This window comes from Cyclopterus lumpus, chromosome 24 (assembly GCF_009769545.1).
Source record: "Cyclopterus lumpus isolate fCycLum1 chromosome 24, fCycLum1.pri, whole genome shotgun sequence".
Classification (NCBI taxonomy): Eukaryota; Metazoa; Chordata; class Actinopteri; order Perciformes; family Cyclopteridae; genus Cyclopterus; species Cyclopterus lumpus.
The window spans coordinates 10,859,332-10,879,665 of NC_046989.1; the positions used below are offsets into that span (position 1 = coordinate 10,859,332).

General features: G+C 39.4%; 1 protein-coding gene across 8 annotated transcripts in view; it reads right to left on the bottom strand.

Moving 5' to 3' along the window:
• Window positions 1–8,893: 8,893 nt before the first annotated feature.
• The window catches only part of utrn (utrophin), a 159,685-nt gene continuing 148,244 nt past the window's right edge, over window positions 8,894–20,334 (bottom strand). For 6 of the 8 annotated variants that reach the window (XM_034527016.1, XM_034527010.1, XM_034527011.1 and 3 more), the window contains 6 exons: window positions 18,477–18,638; window positions 16,351–16,588; window positions 13,931–14,006; window positions 13,556–13,639; window positions 11,323–11,348; window positions 9,985–10,270 (listed from right to left, as the gene is read on the bottom strand). In XM_034527016.1, coding sequence (XP_034382907.1) covers window positions 10,262–10,270; window positions 11,323–11,348; window positions 13,556–13,639; window positions 13,931–14,006; window positions 16,351–16,588; window positions 18,477–18,638 — 595 coding nt within the window. In that variant the 3' untranslated portion in view covers window positions 9,985–10,261. The other 2 variants (XM_034527014.1, XM_034527013.1) reach the window with 2 other exon arrangements.

Consider the following 20,334-nt stretch of genomic DNA (forward strand, 5'->3'; position numbering starts at 1 on the left):
CACATCAACGCAACTCGTAGACACATTCTGATTAAAACACTGTCATTCCTAAAGTATCTATACGGATACAATGGGGTATTATATCATATATTATGTAATTATTATATTTGTTTTAATAGTAGGGTATTGCTATTATTGGTATACCGTGCAACACTGGCTAGTTTATTTACATAACTTCTCCCCCCACCTTAGGACAGATAATGCTGTACAATACAGCGCAAGTGGTGTAACTCGTAACCACACGGCACGAGGAGGGCGTGGCAAGCAGATGTAGCAGGCAGTTCCAGCCCGGTGATACGACAGACTTTGAGTTTATTGCAAGAAGAAACCAAGCCATATGTGTATTTTAAAATGTGATGGTTTGGACATCAACAATATAGCATCAATTTTAGAGTAAACATGAGAAGAACTGTCAAGCGTAAAGTAGCATGTTTTCAACATTGTACCTTCAGACTAGAGGGCAGTTTTAATATGTCAGTGCATTGCTAAATGTGGGAAATTATTCCCAGATGGAGAATACATGAATGTATTTTTGCTCAACAACGGGGAGTTTTTGGGGGAAAAAGGCAGAAGCAGACACAACAGCACACTCGCTAATGTTACGCCGGGCACAAAAGACTCACTGGGAAAATGGCTGCAGGTGTCCACGGCAAAGCAATGCAACACTGTGGCTTACCTCTCCGAGCCAGGTAAACTGAGGACTGCCTGCTTTGGGCATAACAATGCAGCTGGTGATAAATAAAGAATTGGACTAATCTTGCAGCTGTGTGGCTTGTGAGGCACTTTAACCACAGGACCCCTGCATGCAAGGCACTAATCGGTTAATGATCAGTTCATGAGAGTCGGACATCGGGAAAATAAATTCTAAATCAGCATCCCTGGTTGAATGTAAGAAATGAAAAGAGGAGAATGTAGACATACAGAACAGCAAGAGGTTTAGCAGCTCAGGTTGCACAAGGAGGCAGAATCACTTCCAACCGGCAGCCACTGAAATTGCCAATTAGAGAAAATGAAAACAACTAAGGCCGATGATGGATAGGTCTTGTACTCACTAGCAGATAATTGAAAGGATTGCTGCTTTTAGTTATGATCAAAAACTCCCACAGAAGTCTGTCTCTGTCTCATCGTACAGACTGTGTGTTACAAAGCCTTGAGTATGAGTGAGGAATCACAAGTTATTCAGTATTCAGTTATTCACAATATAACTGATTACGGTGGGCTGAATCAAAAGTGGCTTCCACCAGCTGACAGCTTGATTCTCTGTACCTTTATTTCCTCTTTTGCTTCAGCTAACTTATTACTTCTGCTATTTGCCTTTCTGTACTCTTTATTTGTTTTGCATTGTGTTCTTCTCCAATGTACTTCCTATTCTTTCTTTACTGGAACTGTCAAGTTAGCAAGTTGTATCTCAACAGCCTTGAGGACCATTATGCCCTTTCAGGCATAGTGAGATGAGCTCATTGAGTCGTTCTGATGACATTTTGTTGCAGCTTCATACACATACAGCTTCACACACAAGTCAAATGAGCATATCAAACCACTCTCAAATCAAACTACTACCGCCTACATTATTCACTGACATCTTCTGCCCTGTTTCTCAGGTGTTGGTGTAGAGACCTGCTCCTTTGACACATGACATCTCCCCTTCCTCCTATCAACCTGCCAGCTGAATGTGACAGGTTCTCTAAAGGCCTTTGTGAGCTGTGTTTTGATCGTGAGCACCCCATTTGTCAAAAGGAATATGATATGCATATTCTGAAAAGAATTTGGGGAACATTTGAATCCCATGCAGCCTCTTTGTGGAGCAAGTTTCCTGCTCTTGTAAAGGAACCAGATGCTCGCAGTGTCCTTAGAGTGTGCTGGTATCACACATCAACTTTCAGACCGCAACTGTCTAAATAAAGACTCCTGCTTCTGTTTCTTGCTCACATGTAGGATTTTGCAGATTAACGATCAAGTCGATATTAGAGGATTAAGGAGACGATCGCCTCTTGCCGATGTCTCTGCTGATCTATTTATTAATTTACTGTGCGATGGGTCAAAATGTAATGAATTGTATAGAAATCCTGATTCACTTTCTTCCTAATTCTATGTATTACATTTAGAACTAAAATATAATATAATCACCTATAATAGAATAAGAAACAACCTAGGCCCTGTATGTTGGTACCTTCACCCCCTGCCGTCTTCTGTACAGTCACGTAATGGGAAAGGGACTGTCGACTAGGCAAGAATAAAATGATGCGTGTGATGTCAATAAGCATGAGAAACCTCTTGACTTAATATAGGTAAATGAATCAGTGACGACACGTGATATAAACAGACAGTGCTTTTTTTCAGTCAAAAGCTTCATAAATCCAACTTTTAGTTTGACCGCAGTTCGCCACAGCTTTCTGTCGACGTTGCATAGCAGCCCGCCGCAGGACGCACTTCTCTGCTGCTTTGTGTGTTTCTGGCTTTAATCTTATGGAAAGGCTTAAATTCTGATATTAAATATTAACCTACTGGAGATAATTTAACGCTGAGCAGCAGTTGTTTCTTGGAATTCATCTTCAGAGGCTCTGGTGGGAGTACACTGAGAGCAAGGGTGGGCAACCACTGCCCAATCATCTCAGGTACCGACAATCAAATACAATGATGATAGGAAGAGGGATCTCAATGATCAATCCCTTATTGGTTGATTGCTGTTCATAATTTAACCGCCTATGCATCAGGAATGTATTTTTAAGATGTTTTTAAATGTGTTATGCAAGTAGTAGACTCAGTTAAAGAGAAAATAAGCTATTGTAGTTCAATTTAGTTAGAGGCAGGTGTCATACGTTGCCAGCCTTCATCCAACCTGACTGCCCCCCCCCACACACACACACACACACACACACACACACACACACACACACACACTCCTGTAAAACCAATCTTCCAACTCTGCAGACAGAATGTGGAGAGAAGAATATTAGCCGTTACCCTTTAAATTATTATGTACCCATTAACATACAAATAGATAACACACTAATGCTAATAGCGTACGTATATCACAGCCTATATAATATTCACAAATATTTATAAGAATATAGTCATCTTAATGTCATTTCTTAGACACATCATCAGGCTAATTTGGATTGTATATCATTGGATCTGCGACGCATTTTGTTTCATAAACATGAAAAACATTGTGTAAAGCCAGGGTTTCAGTCATTCTCTTTCAGGGCGTTTGATGAATGTGACAATGAGCAAAACACCTGCGGGCACACATAGCGTGCCAAAAGTTCAGCCTCATTCAAACATCAGAAAATCATCTGCATACCAAACAACTATCGCTATGCAAAGGAGATTGAAAAGTACCAGCAGTACCAGAAACATTTTGGTAACGTCCTCTCTAATTTCTAAATATGGAACAAATGTCATATTTCTCTTCAGTGGCCATCTAAAATTCAACCTGTCACTAGGTGGATACGACATCCAGTATATTACTCTCAACATATTAATGGAAACTGGGCTCTGAGCAGCATGGCCAAGAGCGATCTTTTAATAATTCAGAGTGTTTTCTTATTCCCAATTTGCAGGCTTGTGGCAAACTGTTGTGGTGCGTCACCCACCGAGGTGTGATGAGTTTAGATCAGCTTCTGGCAGATGGTTTGTCATGACGGTAAAGGCGTGAGGAAAAACACGACTTTCCATCTCACACATAGAGGGAAATACGCTGATCGAACTGCAATCCTTTGACACAAAATGGTGAATACTGTGGTTATTATTTATTTGTCCTATGTGCAAAACATGACAACAAATCCATTCCATATTTCCAAATGAATATTTCAGCCAATTGAAAAGGTCCATCAAACTTCATTTACAAGTGGCCTGATTGGTTTATACCAGCGTTGTGGCAGCAGGGCTCTAAACATCGTGACCGGGAATGTCAGCAGCTAATGGCCCATGCTGTAATGCGACTGGGAAGATACTGAGTGATTCCCTGCACACCTCCCACTGCTCGAATTTCAGACACACCGATTTCGGTTGTCTCCCTTCATTAGTCGTTGGCCCTGGCCAGGCATCATGAAAGAGGTGTGGGGAATTCTGCCCTAGAAAGCTTGGTACAGTAATCTTGGCTTTGGAGAGAAGAGCGAGTGCATGTGTACAGGATTTGTATTAGCCATATATGGCTATGACACATGTGTAAAGAAGGGTGATTAATGTTAGAATATGGACAAGCATATGCTTTATTGTCTTATTTAAGGGCAAATGACTGCCCTTAAATAAGACAATAAAGCAGGCAGGAAGGCAACTGATAACTAGGCCTGTGACAATAAAAGGTAACTACTTATTGTACGATATATGGACATGACCTCAATCATTTATGCCAACCTTGACATTACCTGTTATGTTTACATGCATGTTGGTTTACATAATAATGTCCCCTAGGTTTTAGCCAACAGGATGCTAGAACAAAATAAAATGTAATGTTAATTGCTCCGGCAAAAAATTGTCTTAAAATCCCAATAATACATATTGGAATTATTTCTGGGAAAATATATTGTCCAACCAAATTAGTTATCAAGGCAGGCCTACTGATAACTTATGTAAATAGGGAATTAATGAGAAACGAGTACAAATAAAAATAAGTTAAAACCGGGCTGTTTAACAGTAGAGGGTCAGAACTTGAAAGCTGTGGATGTACTGTGCCATACTAAGGCATGGCTCTAAATGAAGTACATAAAAGTGATTGAAGGAAGTAGACTTAATATATCAGGTATTTGCTCTCTATTTCATTTCTTTAAAGCCCACAGAGGAAAATGCTGATATGGGACAAATGCCCAGAATATTCCCTGAAGCATCCAACATCTAAACCCCAAGTCAATGCCCTGCCAGGAGAAGGTCCTGTGGAGTTAGATACTTAAAATTAATTGTCAAAGAGAGAGCTAAAATTGTGCTAATGCTAACTCACCATGCACACGCAGCATATTCTTGAGATCTGGACTGTACTGAGGACAATAAACTTGCAGATAAGTACTGCAAGGGAATTTTTAAAGCCGGGAGGTTCATTAGGATACAAGTTTAACTCAAGTTCGTATGAGCTGGAACATTCACATAGAGGAGCACTGTGTAAGCATAACAGAGATTCAACTGCTAACATAGCAATAATAAACTGCCTAGTATTCTCCTGATCTGTTTTTCCTTCTCCCCTTTAAGTTGCTTGCCTTCCTCTTCCCCTGACTCTGGAGTCCAGCCTGTGTACCATAGTCCGGACAGGTCCGGCCTCCCCGTCCTCAACATCTGTTCCCCGTCCTCTGTGCCTCCTGCCTTGTGCCAGGGGCAGCTAGCCGCCAAGACACCCATACCACTGGCTATGTTGCTGCCTGCCAAGCATCCGATCAAAGCGGACAGCTGTCGAACGGATCTGCATGCCAGCAAGCAATGATGCATTATTGAGAAAAGGTCTGAGGAAGGGAAAAAACTAACCATCAGCACCACCAGCACCATCCAGAAAAATAGGTTGGGTGGTCAGTTGGTGGAGAGCTAAGGCCATACGGCCAAAATCCTGGAGGAATCAATGTAGTCGGTTTTTACCCCACAAAAGAGAATTGGCAGATGCTCGCAGGAGTTTAAGGACAAAAGAACAAGGAAATTAAATAGATTTGATACTGTCGGTTATCCTCCGAGAGGCTCATAGGATACGAGAGAGCCTGTAGTGTATTTTTACTCTGCATGTGGAGCAACTCTGGAACAGGGAATTCATTGATGACTCAGAGTATTAAAATAGATGGATAATAGGGAAGATATTCATTGCATTAGATGTTTTGTTAAGCTTGAACATTTTCAAGATGTGCCCTTTTTAGGCTCCCAAGTTACTTACTTGTGCATGCATGTGTATTTGGTCACGTCATAAACACCTCAAAGCAGAATCCGTTGTTAAAAATTTGGAGTTGAAAGAAACAAGAGCCGCTGCTGTTGGGTTTAATCTAAATAAAGTCAAATTAAATTAGCAGAGTAGTTCCAGACAGTACATGCATAACATAGTTTGGGCAAGACCGTGTTAAATAAAATATTCAGCAGTCAATTATTCTATCAAATTAAATAAATAAGTTCTTACAAAACAAAACCAAAAAGGAATATATAATGGGATACAACATCAACATGTCTGGAAAGGTAATATAGTATATAGATATGAACATATATATATATATAAATATATATTTATAAGCACAATATATATAATATATACAATTATATGTGTATGTCTGGGAAACCAGTGCAAAAAGGAAAGAGTTGTGCCATGTAAGTAATGCGATATATATATATATATATACACATACATATATATATACATATACATATATATACATATATATATATACATACACATATACATATATATATATACATATATACATACACATATATATATACATATATACATACACATATATATATACATATATACATACATACATATATATATACATATACACATATATATATACATATACATATATATATATATACACATATATATATATATGTATATATATATATACATATATATATATATACATATATATATACATATATACATATATATATACACATATATATACATATATATATATACATACATATATATATACATATATACATATACACACATATATATACATATACATACATATATATATACATACATATATATATACATACATATATATACATACATATATATATACATACATATATATATATATATATACATATATATATACATACATATATATACACACATATATATATACATATATACACATATATATATATAGAGACATATATATATATACATATACATATATATATACATACATATACAACTATATATATATATATATATATATATATACAACTATATATATATACACATATACATACATATATATATACATATACACATATATATATATACATATACAACTATATGTATATACATATACAACTATATATATACACATATATATATATACATATATATATATATACATACACACACACACACACACAATTCAAATAATTCAAATTTGAAAGGAAAACAAAGTCTGTTGTTAATTCACTGGAAGTAGTTTACTTTTAAACTTCTCAAAAAAGTCTTATTTTGGCATCACAGACAACCACACTTGTTTGATAGTGGTTTGGGGTGGATTCTGGGCTATAGACAAACCAAAATATAAGGCTACGCTGTCGCTCATTGTTAGTGAATCCATGACCATTTGTCAGAAGTTACTAAATGGATCTTGACCAATAATTATTTCTTCAACTTTTAATTCAGGTTGCAGCAGAGCTTACTGCACCCTCCAGCCAAACTTTCACCTCAGTATAGTTGTCTCATAATCCGTTATCCATTCAACAATTGTGATTGGTGTGTAATGACAGCTATGGCTGATTAAGATTGAGGACAGAGCTTGCAGGATGCTGTTGATAGAGTTGGTTTTGGTTGTATCTTCTATGTCAACAAGCTTCTTGCAATTTCTACCAGCACCAGGGCTGCAGTGCTGTGCAGCTGAGCCTGACCTCTGATCTCCATTTGGAGTGCTAGGGAATTTCACTTCCATTGTTATTGTATAATTATTAAAACATCCACTCGATGAATTGTGTTTCTGTCGAACTGCAGAATACTAATCTTTGCTCAGAGCGAGCAGACTGCACCTCACTGGAGCTTGACAGTTTAATGCACTAATTCCCAGAGAGCTTTGTCTGAGCAGGATTAAAATACTTTGGAAAGATGGCAGATAATTCATGCAATCTTGGTTCATATGAGCACATTATATTGTTCCAGTAATTAAAACAAATCCTCCTTCACATAGAGCTTTATTGTCACATTAATATTAATAACAATACCAGTGCTCTTCTTTCTATAATGGGATCCAGTGAGCAATAAGTACTACCTCTCTCTTGTGCTGGTTTGTTACTTTAACTTGTTTGGCTTTACAAACAAGCTGATTCTTGCAGTGCATTGTGGGAATGGGAGTCGCCGACTAATTAAAGCACTTCAGGGAGCCCAGAGGAGGATACGAGTCAGATCCAATTAGGGTGCACTTCCACGTTGCATTATTGAAGTGTGTTATAGATGGACCATAGATGATAGGGAGTGATATTAAGACAAAACTTGGCATGGGTGCCACAAAAAAAAAATATTGAAACAATCAAAGGATTGATAGATCACTTTTTGACATGGTTACGCCTAGGAATTGCCTATGCAGTTAAAGGAAGGAAACATCCCATTTGTGGTCTAATAACTGCAGCCCGAGTGCAGACAATTTCCTGTCTGGACATATTGAAGTCTGACAGATTGTTAAAATGACCTGATTTTAAATCTTAAAATTACTTGTCCAGTCAGATTTGATTAACAACAGCAGGGCCAAGGGAAAACAAGCTAAATGTCTTTAATCGAACATTGCACAACCTCCGAGAACAATCAATGCATGCAGCCACAAGAGAGTAATGCTGCTCATTTGAGAAGAACAAAAAATAAATAATTTGAAGGAAGTAAGTGGCAAAAAGAACAATTACCTTTCATCCATTTGGAGTTCTCAGTAGCAGCTCCGCATGTTCACTACGAATATGTAATAATGATACAGACCCTCAAATAGTAGCTCCGGTCCCAGCTGGATGGCACTGAAGAGTTGGCAGTAATGAGGCCTGATCTCCTCGATAGCAGGTGTGGGTATAATATGGTTTTAAATGCAAGACAAGTACTGCTTATGAAAACGCTTCAAGGAGTGGAATTACATTTCTGATCAGTGTTTATTAAATTATGTTAAATGATTCATCTATATTAACTTACATTTACAGCCTCAATCTACAATTACAAACCTTACAATTAGATGAACTAAAGTAATACAGAGGGGAGACGCACTTGTTATAAAATTTTTATTTAGAATAAAACGTAGCCATATTACACGTAGTGTGGTCAATCTACTTTAAATACCTCAGGAGGAGCGACACAGTTCTGCTATGGTACTGTCCATCATGATTGGAATCATTAAAATCATCACCAACATCATCATCATTAGTCGAGTCAGAGGAGGTTATAGTCGTGTTGTTCAGTCTCACAAGTTTTACAGGATAGCATGTAGCACAACAACACAACGCAGTGAGGGACCAGTGCTAGTGGGCCAGTGGAAAAAGCAACATCAGATGAAGTAATATTCGTCATACCGCGCGGCTAGCTTCATCAGGCCACAGACCCATTGTGGTACAGTAATAGGTTTGCTTTTTCTTTACTTGGCATCTCCTCGTTGCAGTGTACACCAATACAGTACGCTGAAGCTTGGAAAGCAACCAGGTTGTTCTTGTTCTGAAAGTGATTGCAACCGTTTAAAACAACTTTACAAACCACAAAACAACACTGTCTATGAGTCTGAGGTAGCAAGGCAATCATGGCTTTCCTCTGATTTCTGAACATATGTCTTTTAAAAAAAAAAAAAAAGACGAAGATTATTCCAAATAATAACGGCGGGCCTCTTACAAACCCAAATTCAGAACAACTTTAGATTAAAATCTTTATTCTCCAAACCTTCACTCTTTATACACAAACCCACTTTCATTTATCAAACTGATGTCTTGTCTTCCACACGTGGAATGACAAACTGTATAGGCACAGAAGGGGTAAAGTTTACATTAACAAATCGCAGTCGACACAAAGTCTGCTGCCATATCAATGCTTTAAAGGGGAACTTGACATCGAGCATGCTACAAGATAAGAGTTTCAAAACAAAACAGAGGCTTGAAAAGTGACAGTCTTCACAACAATAATCCTTTTGGCCACTATATGTTATTACTCAGGAACTGTGCGTGCTCCCAAACATGGAAACCTGTGGCTACTTCCATTGACAAAGAATTGCAAGTGGGGACTGGAGGGTACGAAGCAGTGGAATGACAACATATGTAACAGCTTGATTCCCAGTGAGGGCAGAACTCAACAAGAACTCAACAAATCTCAAACCACCCTCTTTTTTTTGTTTTTACTATACAAAGCCCATTGTCCATATACTCATCTGCATATCTAAACAAATCACTGACATGTTGAACCAAGTTCAGGTACAATCTACAGTTCATAAAATGTACAGTTTGCATAGTACAAGACAAGGTGGTAAAAGAAGTTAAGTTGTCTGGTCCTGTGCGTCTTTGGGATCGGGGGGGGATTGTTTGTTTGAGAATGGTCCTGTCTCCTCCAACACTGTGCACACACAAACACACGTGGCATCCTCTGTGGTGACTGTCCTCACATTACCTGCAAAAGAGAGAACACAAAACTGAAATCATCATGTCGTAGCAGGTAAAAGCGCCTCATCTCTTCCCATCGAGACATCTCTGTGTGGACTTCAGATGTAATTGCGTTTGAAAGCTGGTCAATGGACTGCAGTCCCTCAAGCCAGTTACTGTCCATTAGGAGCTCGGTGTGGAGAAAAGGGAGGAGGTGGGCGTGGATGATGCAGGGGAGATTTTACAAAACAAAGCTGTCTTCTCAGAAGTGGAATTAGGCACTCAAACCTGTTCACCAATGCCTTTGTGTGAAAACCAATATAAAGTGTATTGCACAGTGTTTGCCAAGGACAATGGAAAAAAAGGAAATAATGAAAGGATGATTCAACTAAATGCCAGTAAAAGGAGGAGATGTAATAAGTTTGGTTCACTTCATCTCCTGAGTGCACCGAGTACAAAGTGTGTATTGGCTTTATAAGAGTCATGCTGAACTTGACTTAACTTCAATATAGAGGTGTTAAATGCTGAAAACCCTGAAGAGCAATGGTTATCAAAGAGGAAGTCGAAATAAAAGGCAAAGTATGTGTCTGTTGTCTGTCAAAAGCCATCACTAATAGATGAATAGAAAATAAGCACATAACTGGCGTGAAAATGTAATAGCTGTGTGTTAAGAAACAAGCCGAGCAGTAAAAACAGTGAGAGAAAGTAAAGAATGGTGGGAGGGTAGAAGCACCAGAGAGGGGTACACAATTTCAGTGGGAAGAGGTCAGTGGCAACGGTTTTCACATCACCTCTGTCCCAAAATGCATTTTGGTTTCCGACTGGGGGGAATGAGAGGAGCAGCTAATAGCACTCCAGAGAGATCCATTAGTTGTCTCTTTCTCACAGGCCACCCCATGTGGAGGGCTGAGGCAGGTGAGTGCTACATGGAGGGGGCTGCTTTTGTGACAGCCGCTGTAATTACCTCTAAAAATGTAGCCTTGCTCAAAGTTCCCTCACCGCTGTCCAATTACTCAAACCCGTGAAAACACACAGGATACAGACCAATTCATAGAACTATTGCGGTGAAGCTCGACTTACCTGCGGTCTTGAGGAGAGGCTTGAAGCTGTGGAAGACAAAGCAAAGAGACGAGAGAGTAGTTTAGCACGTGGATTCTCCAGTTCATATCAGTTTCAATGATCAGCCTGCCACATATTCATGCGCACACTCGCTCTGTGCTGCCTCGGAGCTGTGCAGTAACAAAATGCTTATAATGCCGGAGCGTCTAGTCTGCCAGATTCAAATGGATTTTTAACTAAAGCCCCGATAGGAGTTTTGATTCTAAAAAGGCGAATGTAATTTAAAGTCAGTGAGCTTTATCTGGCTTATATTCAAACCTTTTTCATTTATTTCCCTCTTTGATGAACATTCCCAGAGGTGGATATTCCTTCAAATTCAGCTATAAAAAGTAATGAGTGTCGAAGGTTTTTCCTGTTCATATAGAATACCAAATTTGAATGATAACCAAGGAAACCTTGAGGCTGTATTTCAAATCTATGTGTTTGAGAAACCACAAAGCTGAGGAACCAGCATGCACTGCACAAACCTTGATAATAATTATAGGAAAAGACCACTCTATATACCACTCTTCAATAAAATACAGGACAAGACCTTTTGTATTCATGACTACAGATATGAGCACAGCTGCTCCAGCTGCTGTCATTTACAACCCACGGCACACCCAATAAACATACATACGCACATCCACCATCAACAAAGTCCAATGACAGTATGAGGTAAACAAACTAAAACAAAGACAGATGCAGCACATTAATACGTGAGGTGGAGGACAGAGAAGACAAAAGGATCAACAAAAGCAGAACTACAAAGAGGAAATAAAGGAGACAATTATATGCTGGAGGATGAATCAAAATATAAGTGTAGATTATTATTTTATTATATTGCCTCAGGAATATTGCCTCAATTTCCTGTTTCTATTTCATTTATTGGCACGATGAACCTCATAGAAGATGTAAGAAGTTCTAACATGGATACACAAAGTAAACTACTATATGAATTGTGAAATGGGGATTTAGATTGTCAAGTCATAGATCTAAGAATTTATAAGATGTATGTTAAACAAATCTACAGATTCCAATTTAATATGTATTTAATAATATAATAAATGTAACATAAGAGTAGAGAAGCTTAAAACTAAAAATGTTTTAGATAAAATGTTTAGTCCATTAAATCAATTAATAGACAGATAATCAGGTTGGGCTGGTCAATATAACGACAACATATGCATATCAGGATGTGAAACTAGATATCGATTTTGGATATGATAATATGGCATAAGTGTCGTCTTAAGGCAAGGGAAGTTTATTTATAGAGCACAATTCATACACAAGGCAATTCAAAGTGCTTTACAGCTACATAAAATTACAAAAAGGCAAATAAAATCATTCCATAAAAACATAAAAATAATCATTAATTAATTATATTAAAAGCAAAGAGTGCAGATAAAATACTTTCAGTTGTCAAATAGAACCGTTTTCAGCCTGGATTTAAACATTGTCAGAGTTGAGGCCTGTCTCACATCTTCTGGAAGACTGTTCCAGATTTTAAACTGAAACGCAGCCTCACCATCTTATCCTGGTTTGTTGGCTACGTTACTGTAAAGTGATGTCATTTTTTGAATTTACAAGTTTCCTTTACCCAATCAGTCATCATATCAACATTACTGATGACATATTTAAAAAATCGAATCTCATAAATATTTTGTGAAAGCACCAATAGTCAACTCTACAATACCGTTGCAATATCAATATTAAGGTATTTGGTCAATAATATTGCTCAGCCCTAAAATTAGGGTAAGCAAATATGTTAACTGATCAATCAGCTCAGTTTAGTTTCAAACCAAAAAGTCAAACATTCTGTACTTTTTTACTACAGTTTTTCAATTATGAGGATTTGCTGCTTTAATTTGTCATATTGATATCTTAGGTTTTTGAACTGTTGGTAGAGAGAAACAATTGATTTGAAGATGTAATGTCGGATTTGAGGGAATTGCAGTTGTAAGCAGAGTTGTTCTACTATTTTTGACTTTTTATAGACACAGTTAGAGAGGAACACATGTATTGATGCTTACATTATTTCTGACAAAATCTCACAAATTTGCCTACAGAGGCGGAGCAGACACGTGGGAGAGAGGAGGAGGAGGAGGAAGAGGGGGAAGAGGAGGAGGAGGAGAAAGAGGGGGAGGGGGAAGAGGAGGAGGAGGAGGAGGAGGAGGAGGAGGAGGAGGAGGAGGAGGAGGAGGAGAAAACTTACGACTGCATGCAGGAAAGGAGTTGTTAATCTGCTCCATAACATCTGCCAGGTCAGAGCTGCTGTGGTGGGAATCCAGCAACTCATCTGAACACACACACACACACACACACACACAGACACACACAGACACACACACACACACACACACACACACACACACGCACACACGCACACGCACACACACGGACTTCAGTATGTTCCATACCACAGCAACAAGTTTCCTTGTGCAGAGCAACAGCGTAGCAGCAATATTCAGAGTACCTTCTAGGAGCTCCTGCTACACCCTGTTCTTAAACTCCATGTCGTCATATATTAAATCAATGGGAGTGTGTTATTGTCGGAGTAAACAAGTATTTCTGCGCTCCAGTGTCTCACCTGAGTTTTCAGTAAGTGGCCCTCCATCTTGCACAGTTGGAGAGGACACTCCATTCACCCTCAAGTCCATCTCCGGCTGAGAGAGAAACAGAGGAAAGAAGGGAAAAAAGAAAACTCCATTATTATAACGTAATTATTCCGCTTGAGAACTTCAAAATTAGCAGGCGGACCAGAGGGCGGCACAATGAGACTGTTGTGTGCATAAAAACACGTCTCTGCCGTCTCTGCCTCTGTCCATATTCATACAACTACAGCAATAATATAAGTTTCCTCACTGAGGGAGGAGACATGTCTTGCACATCCACAGGTTTCCTGTCTAACACATTCGGAAATCCATCTCAACAGAGGCTGATGGGAAGGGCGTTAAAGCCGCCGCCACAGGTGCTGCAGTGGCAGACAGTGAATACAGATAACCTAGATTAGTCTAGCAATGTTTATATTCACTGTATTTTGATCAGGCTTTAGTCTGGGAAAGATTGCGTGACTGTTCTTTTGGTTTCTTTTACTATTCAGTCTTGTCTGCACTATGATTATGGAATACCTGTTGTGCCCCAAGATGCCCTGAGTATCGATGAAAAGACCACTTCGGACAAAGGGCAGAATTTAGGCTGCATACGGCGATACACTGATGATGTTCATTCTTTACCATACAAATTAATTCATGGGTGATAGCAAAAGTCTGATGAAAGAAATGTGTCAAACCAACGAAAAGATATCACAATGACAGTAAAAGAAATAACTTGTTACTCTGAAAAACAGAACCAAACAGTTTCTACTAGCGATTGTGTTGATCAGATGGTGTGAACACGCTCCACTGCTCTGATGCACAGAAGAGGACATTTGATGTCTGCTGACATTTAAGGCAGACTCCCAAACTCCCCTCAGCTTTTCAACTGCAACTCAATGTTGCCCAACTCCCCTCCCTCGTCACCCCTCTTCTTATTCTTCTCCGTCGTCTCCCGGTGCCGCTGGCGTCAGTAAAAGGCTAAAACGTTGGAAACGTCTCTGGAGCGCAGCCACCGTCTTGAGGCTGGTCTGAGAATAGCTCAGGTCGGGGCTTTGGTCAGCTTTCAGGAGTGGGGATTTAGCGTGTGTCATCAAGCTGGTCGGGTTTGTTATTCCGCAGCTCGGCAGTCATGATGCGGTTGATGGAAAGACATGCTGACGAATCGTCAGGACTCCTGGGACTTAAATGTCAGAAGACAGAAGTTCTTATTTAGTGTGGGGGTGTTTGAGTGAATGCAGGTAGTTGTCTGTGACATTAATGTTTGCACTCGGAATCACTTAACTTCATGAATACACACACACACACACACACACACACACTACACATAGTACTGAGCTAACATGGTAGACATTACTCTACTTGATCTTTATATAGATTATGCTATATTAATGCTCAGTATGTTGTATATTGCTCCTTCAATTTCTCAGGATAAATAATTCAATACGTGATCATCTGACACTGACAGGGGCCATAATAATGCTTCATGAGTCATTTTGCTTTTCGAGATTCATTTTTTTCGAGACATTTTTCTACAACACATCTTTTCATCCGTTAAAAATCTGCCGAGTCACGTTCAGCCACCTTCCTCAGGCCATATTTGTTGTGAGTTATTACTGTGCATCTACAGTCCCACAGCTACCAGAGAGCCAATATTGCTCAATCTGATTTGTTTATTTGGCTTGAGGATTGTGCATTTCTCACTTTCCACAAACAATCCCACCTCAGTGAGCAATTAGGCCGGGCATAAACAAATCTGAAAGTTATTGACAGAAGGACTAGAGACAAATGTTGGACTCCTGTGTGGAATGGAAATGATGTGATTAGGATCTAATCTGAGCATCGATGACCAGGTTTCGTTATTCACAGGCACGTTTACAGACAAATATGTGTGTATGTGTGGGTGTTGGGGGCAGAGGTACATCTTTATGTTGATGATATTTTTAAATGAATGAAATAATCTTTTTATTGAATCAGCAGTGGCACTGCTGATTGATTAACATTACGACTAAATCAGCAGCTAGAAAGATCAGTAATCTTTATTATTATTGGGGAAAATGTTAATTGTCTGGCAGAACTTTCAAAATGTCACATACTTAATGCTGACAATTGCTACTAACTCTCTTTTATATCACGTAATTACGATTAAGCTACTTCAGGTTTGAAATCCTTTTGAAATTTTTTTTTCCTGTCTGCTAAGCACCTAAATAACAACCATTTGTTCTGCTAATGGCCTCTTTACAGCTGCAGCTACATTTCAAACAAGTCCACTTTGCAGTTGTCGGCAAAAAATAACCCTATCCTGAGGACTCGCTATCTTTGTAATGTATGAGCCTATGCCTTTCTACCTCTCAGCCATAACCTGTGGCTTTTTGGGGAAAAACTGCCCAACCGATTGGTGGAAGTGTTCCGTCACCTGGTGCAGGAGCTGTCGGAGGCGGTGGAGCTGGGACTCCAGCTGTTTGTTGTGTTCCTCCAGGATGTGCATGCGGCCCTCCAGTCGGCCCTTGTGTTGTCGTAGCAGCTTGGCCTCCGCTAGAAGATCAGCCTCATCGGGATGGGCAAAAGAACCCTCTGAGTCCCAGGGGCTTCCGGCAGTGGCCCCTCGCTGGCCATGCTGTTCCTTTAGCTGCTCGTACTCCTTCTGCAGGCTCCTGGGAAAGAAGGGTTAGAAACACGGCTCAGATCTGGCACACACAAAAGGTCAAAGACGTATTCAGATTATCACTGTAAGGAAAAGAAGCAATACAACAATGCAAAGATACAGCATTACAAGTAAAAGAAATGAGGTAGTGTCAGCAAAAGATCCTAAAAAAAGAAAGAAAGGTGAAGTATTTGTTCAGCAGACAAATGGCACCTATGAAAGTTATACTATTATTACTATAATTATGATTGGATGATTACTACTGATGCATTAATGTGTATTAGTATGTCATATTTACAATTGATTTTAAGTACTGCTGGATATTTTACAGCATGTTGTTTATGTTCACATGTTTTCAAATGTAAAATCTATATCTGTAAATGCACAATTAAGTCCAGCTTTCAGATAAATGTAGTGGAGTACTTCCACTACTACTCCCAGAGCCCTATCATCACCATCAAAACGAAGAGAAAACTTTGAGAAGAGTGGTATGTATTCCTCTGGTGACTGGCCAAGGCTCAAACTCACTCACTCACTCACTCTTTTTTTTGTGTTGACAACAGATAAAAATAGATGACATAAATAAATCATATACGCACAGCCTCACCAGGAGGCATCATATCCTTGGGCCATACTTCTCAAAAGAATCAAATTCAATAAAGTCCAAGAGCTTATTTCTATTGTGGTACTAAAAATACATTTCCGCTGTTTATTTGTCCTCTATCTTAAGGTCACGGTAGAGGTCACTGCCATTCTCCCCACACACAGGACTCAGTGCAAAGGGGAAGGGCATTGCTTTTCTTCGGTGCTAAGTTAAGTCTGTATACGTGTTTCAGTGCTTTACTTGATGAACATGAACATAGGTGTCAGTATGTACATGTGTGTGTCTACACTACAGGATGTTCATTCGTGCTAATGCTTCTGTCATTGAACTGTAGGTACAGTATATGTGCAGGCATTTGAATTCATGTACTATATAAAGCATAAATAAACAAGAACTCATATGTATGTGTGAATGCGCAGTATGCTTGAATACGTGTTCTATATTATTTCCTTATGCTTTATAAGGGTCCATGTTATAATATTGTACGTGCTTGTTTAATACTAAGACTTGTGTTGTATTCCTGGGAGCCTTGTATAAATAGATCAGATGACTTATGTTCCTGAGAGTAGGGCTTTTATGTTATTATTAGATATCTTTGCCATGATTTACATATAAAGCTGTTCCTTTTTGTCATGCTGCAACTGCTAGCTCTAGACGGCTTCCCCCTTGTGTGCTACTTCCTAAATGAAATTATTATTATTATTATTAAAATGAAATATTATTTTTATCACAGAAAGACTCTCCAACTGAGCATGGAAAATCTCCGTTCACAGTGGGATGCCACACAAAAATACCACAGTCATGTTTACCTCTACTTTCTGCTGTCTCAGTGAAAAACTGAGATAGACAAACCCAAAGGACCCCCCACCGAATCTCTCGCTTGCTTCCCCCCTCGCGCTCCCTCACAGTGCAGAACCATAAGCTGCAGTGATTTACTTAAGTTGGCATTCAAGAATCTGGCAGTAAATCTCTCTCTCTCTCGGAGTGCCTGTTTATGTGCGTAATCAGTGTTAAATCACTCCAGTCAAGCCACTGGCTTTGCAAAAGTGCCACTACAACGATAGACTGCAGAGTGACTCTGTGTCCAGTCTCCAAGCCGTCTCCATTTACTAATCAAATATACGGGAAATGTCTGGGTGTTAATATGTTGTGCACTGGACTGTAATGATGAGCACTTGAACTCAAATGACACCAAGAAGCCGGAGGTGAAAACTCAACGCTGACATGATCGCGTGTATATTTTGGGTCTGAAACGACCTCTTTGGCCACAGAATCCTTGCTTCCATTGCCTTACCGCTGCTCCTCCTCCAGGCGGGCTACGATCCGCTCCAGCTCGCCTCGCTCCTCCCTCTCAACGGCCTGCAGGATCTGGGCCGGGCTCTGGGGCTGACTGCAGGGGGAGCCCTCCCCTCCCAGCGCCTGGCAGTACTGCAGGATCAGCGCATGTTCGTCATCCCTGTGGAGGAGTTATGAGAGGTTTGTGATGAGCGAGGAGCCGAGACATCTTGTGCCTGTTAGTCAGCTCAATTCCCCTCCTGTTCAGTTGGGGTACAAAGTACTTTGTGCACTTTAAAAGAATTATGATTAGTGTTTGGAAATATCTAGGAATGGATGCCTAGACATGATCATATAACACAGGAATGCTTTACAAACACTTTATACCTCAGCTAATTAGGTTTTGGAAGGAGCTACGTATATTCTACGTTAAAAAAACAAAAACGAAACAAGCGGCTCGATAAGAATCGAGCCACTCAGCATTCTAATTTAATTTTTGAAGAAGATAAACGTCATTCTGATTATTTACAGTCCATTATTATATGGATTAAACGTCTGTCAATGTGTTTCTAGTTTCTGCATGTCTACTACTTATAACATAAACTGAAATCTATACTGATTTAATGGATATCACAGATTACAGCTGGGGAACATCGGTGGTTAAATGTACCTTTTGTCTTCGGCGTTTGTTAATTATCTTTTTTAAAGAGAAAAAATGTATTCTTACTCCAAGTACAAATAGAAACGACAGCTTTAAAAGAACCTAATCTAAATAAATATTGTGCTTGCTGCTATAATATGCAAGATCTTCAGTGGCGCTGGAAGCTCCACAATGCACGGTGGAACACAGAGGTGTCGTCTCCACTATCTGATCACAGGAATAAGTGAGGGCTGTGTGGAGATGGAGGGAGCAGAGAAGAGAAGAAGCCTGGCAGACAGATGGAGAGATATGGAAGGAGAGGAGGAGAAATGGCTGCTGTTGTGTATCTGTATGCGTGTGTACGTGTCAATCTCTTTACGTGTTATCTCGGTAATCTGAAAGGCGTTGGCAGGTCTTGCCAGAGCTCAGCTCCCTCTTTCATTCTGAAACACAACCTGAGCCTCGAAAACTAAAACTGGACATTCACAAAAGAACAAAAAAAGATGGCAGACTATTATTTAATAATCCTTTCAATTTCTAGAGTGACTTTAATTTCCAGAGCCAGTTCGACAGGTCAAAATTAAGTTTGGCCGAGAAAGTTGAGATGCCGACTCAACGTGTGGCTTCTCATCTCCTGCCGACTCTATTTGACCATTTTTATTCATGGCTCCAGCATCTTAATATCCAGCAGTGCTGTCATTTAATGACGTTAACATCCTGCGGTTATGTAATATTAAAATGAATATATCTGACATATGATCTGCTTTTACTTTTAATTACAGTTGGCCATTGTTTCTGTTGGTTATTACAACATATTGCTCACTATAGCATAACACGGCTGCGACAAAATCCAAAGATGACAGAAACACAGGCATGCAGACCATAATCTAACCAACAATTCGATGGTGAAAAAGATTTAATTTGAAAGTGAGCTGATGACCAATGAGCTGAAATGTCATTACTGATCCATCATTGCACAGAAAACAGTGTGCGATGTGTAAGTTTGGTTTACATCAAGTGTTGATTGTAAAAAATAAACGTTATTTTTTATCTAAAGTATCTACGGTAAAAGTCCAAAATCGTGGAGGCCATTTTCGGCAAACAGATTGGGTAAAAATGTTACTGTTTGGCTATCCTGGAGTCAGATCACCTGACTGCTTGTGGTTGCTACTCCAGTGGACTTCTTTTTAGCAATGTTGTGCTGCTGTTGCAGATCACAGCCGTTAACTTGGAGCAC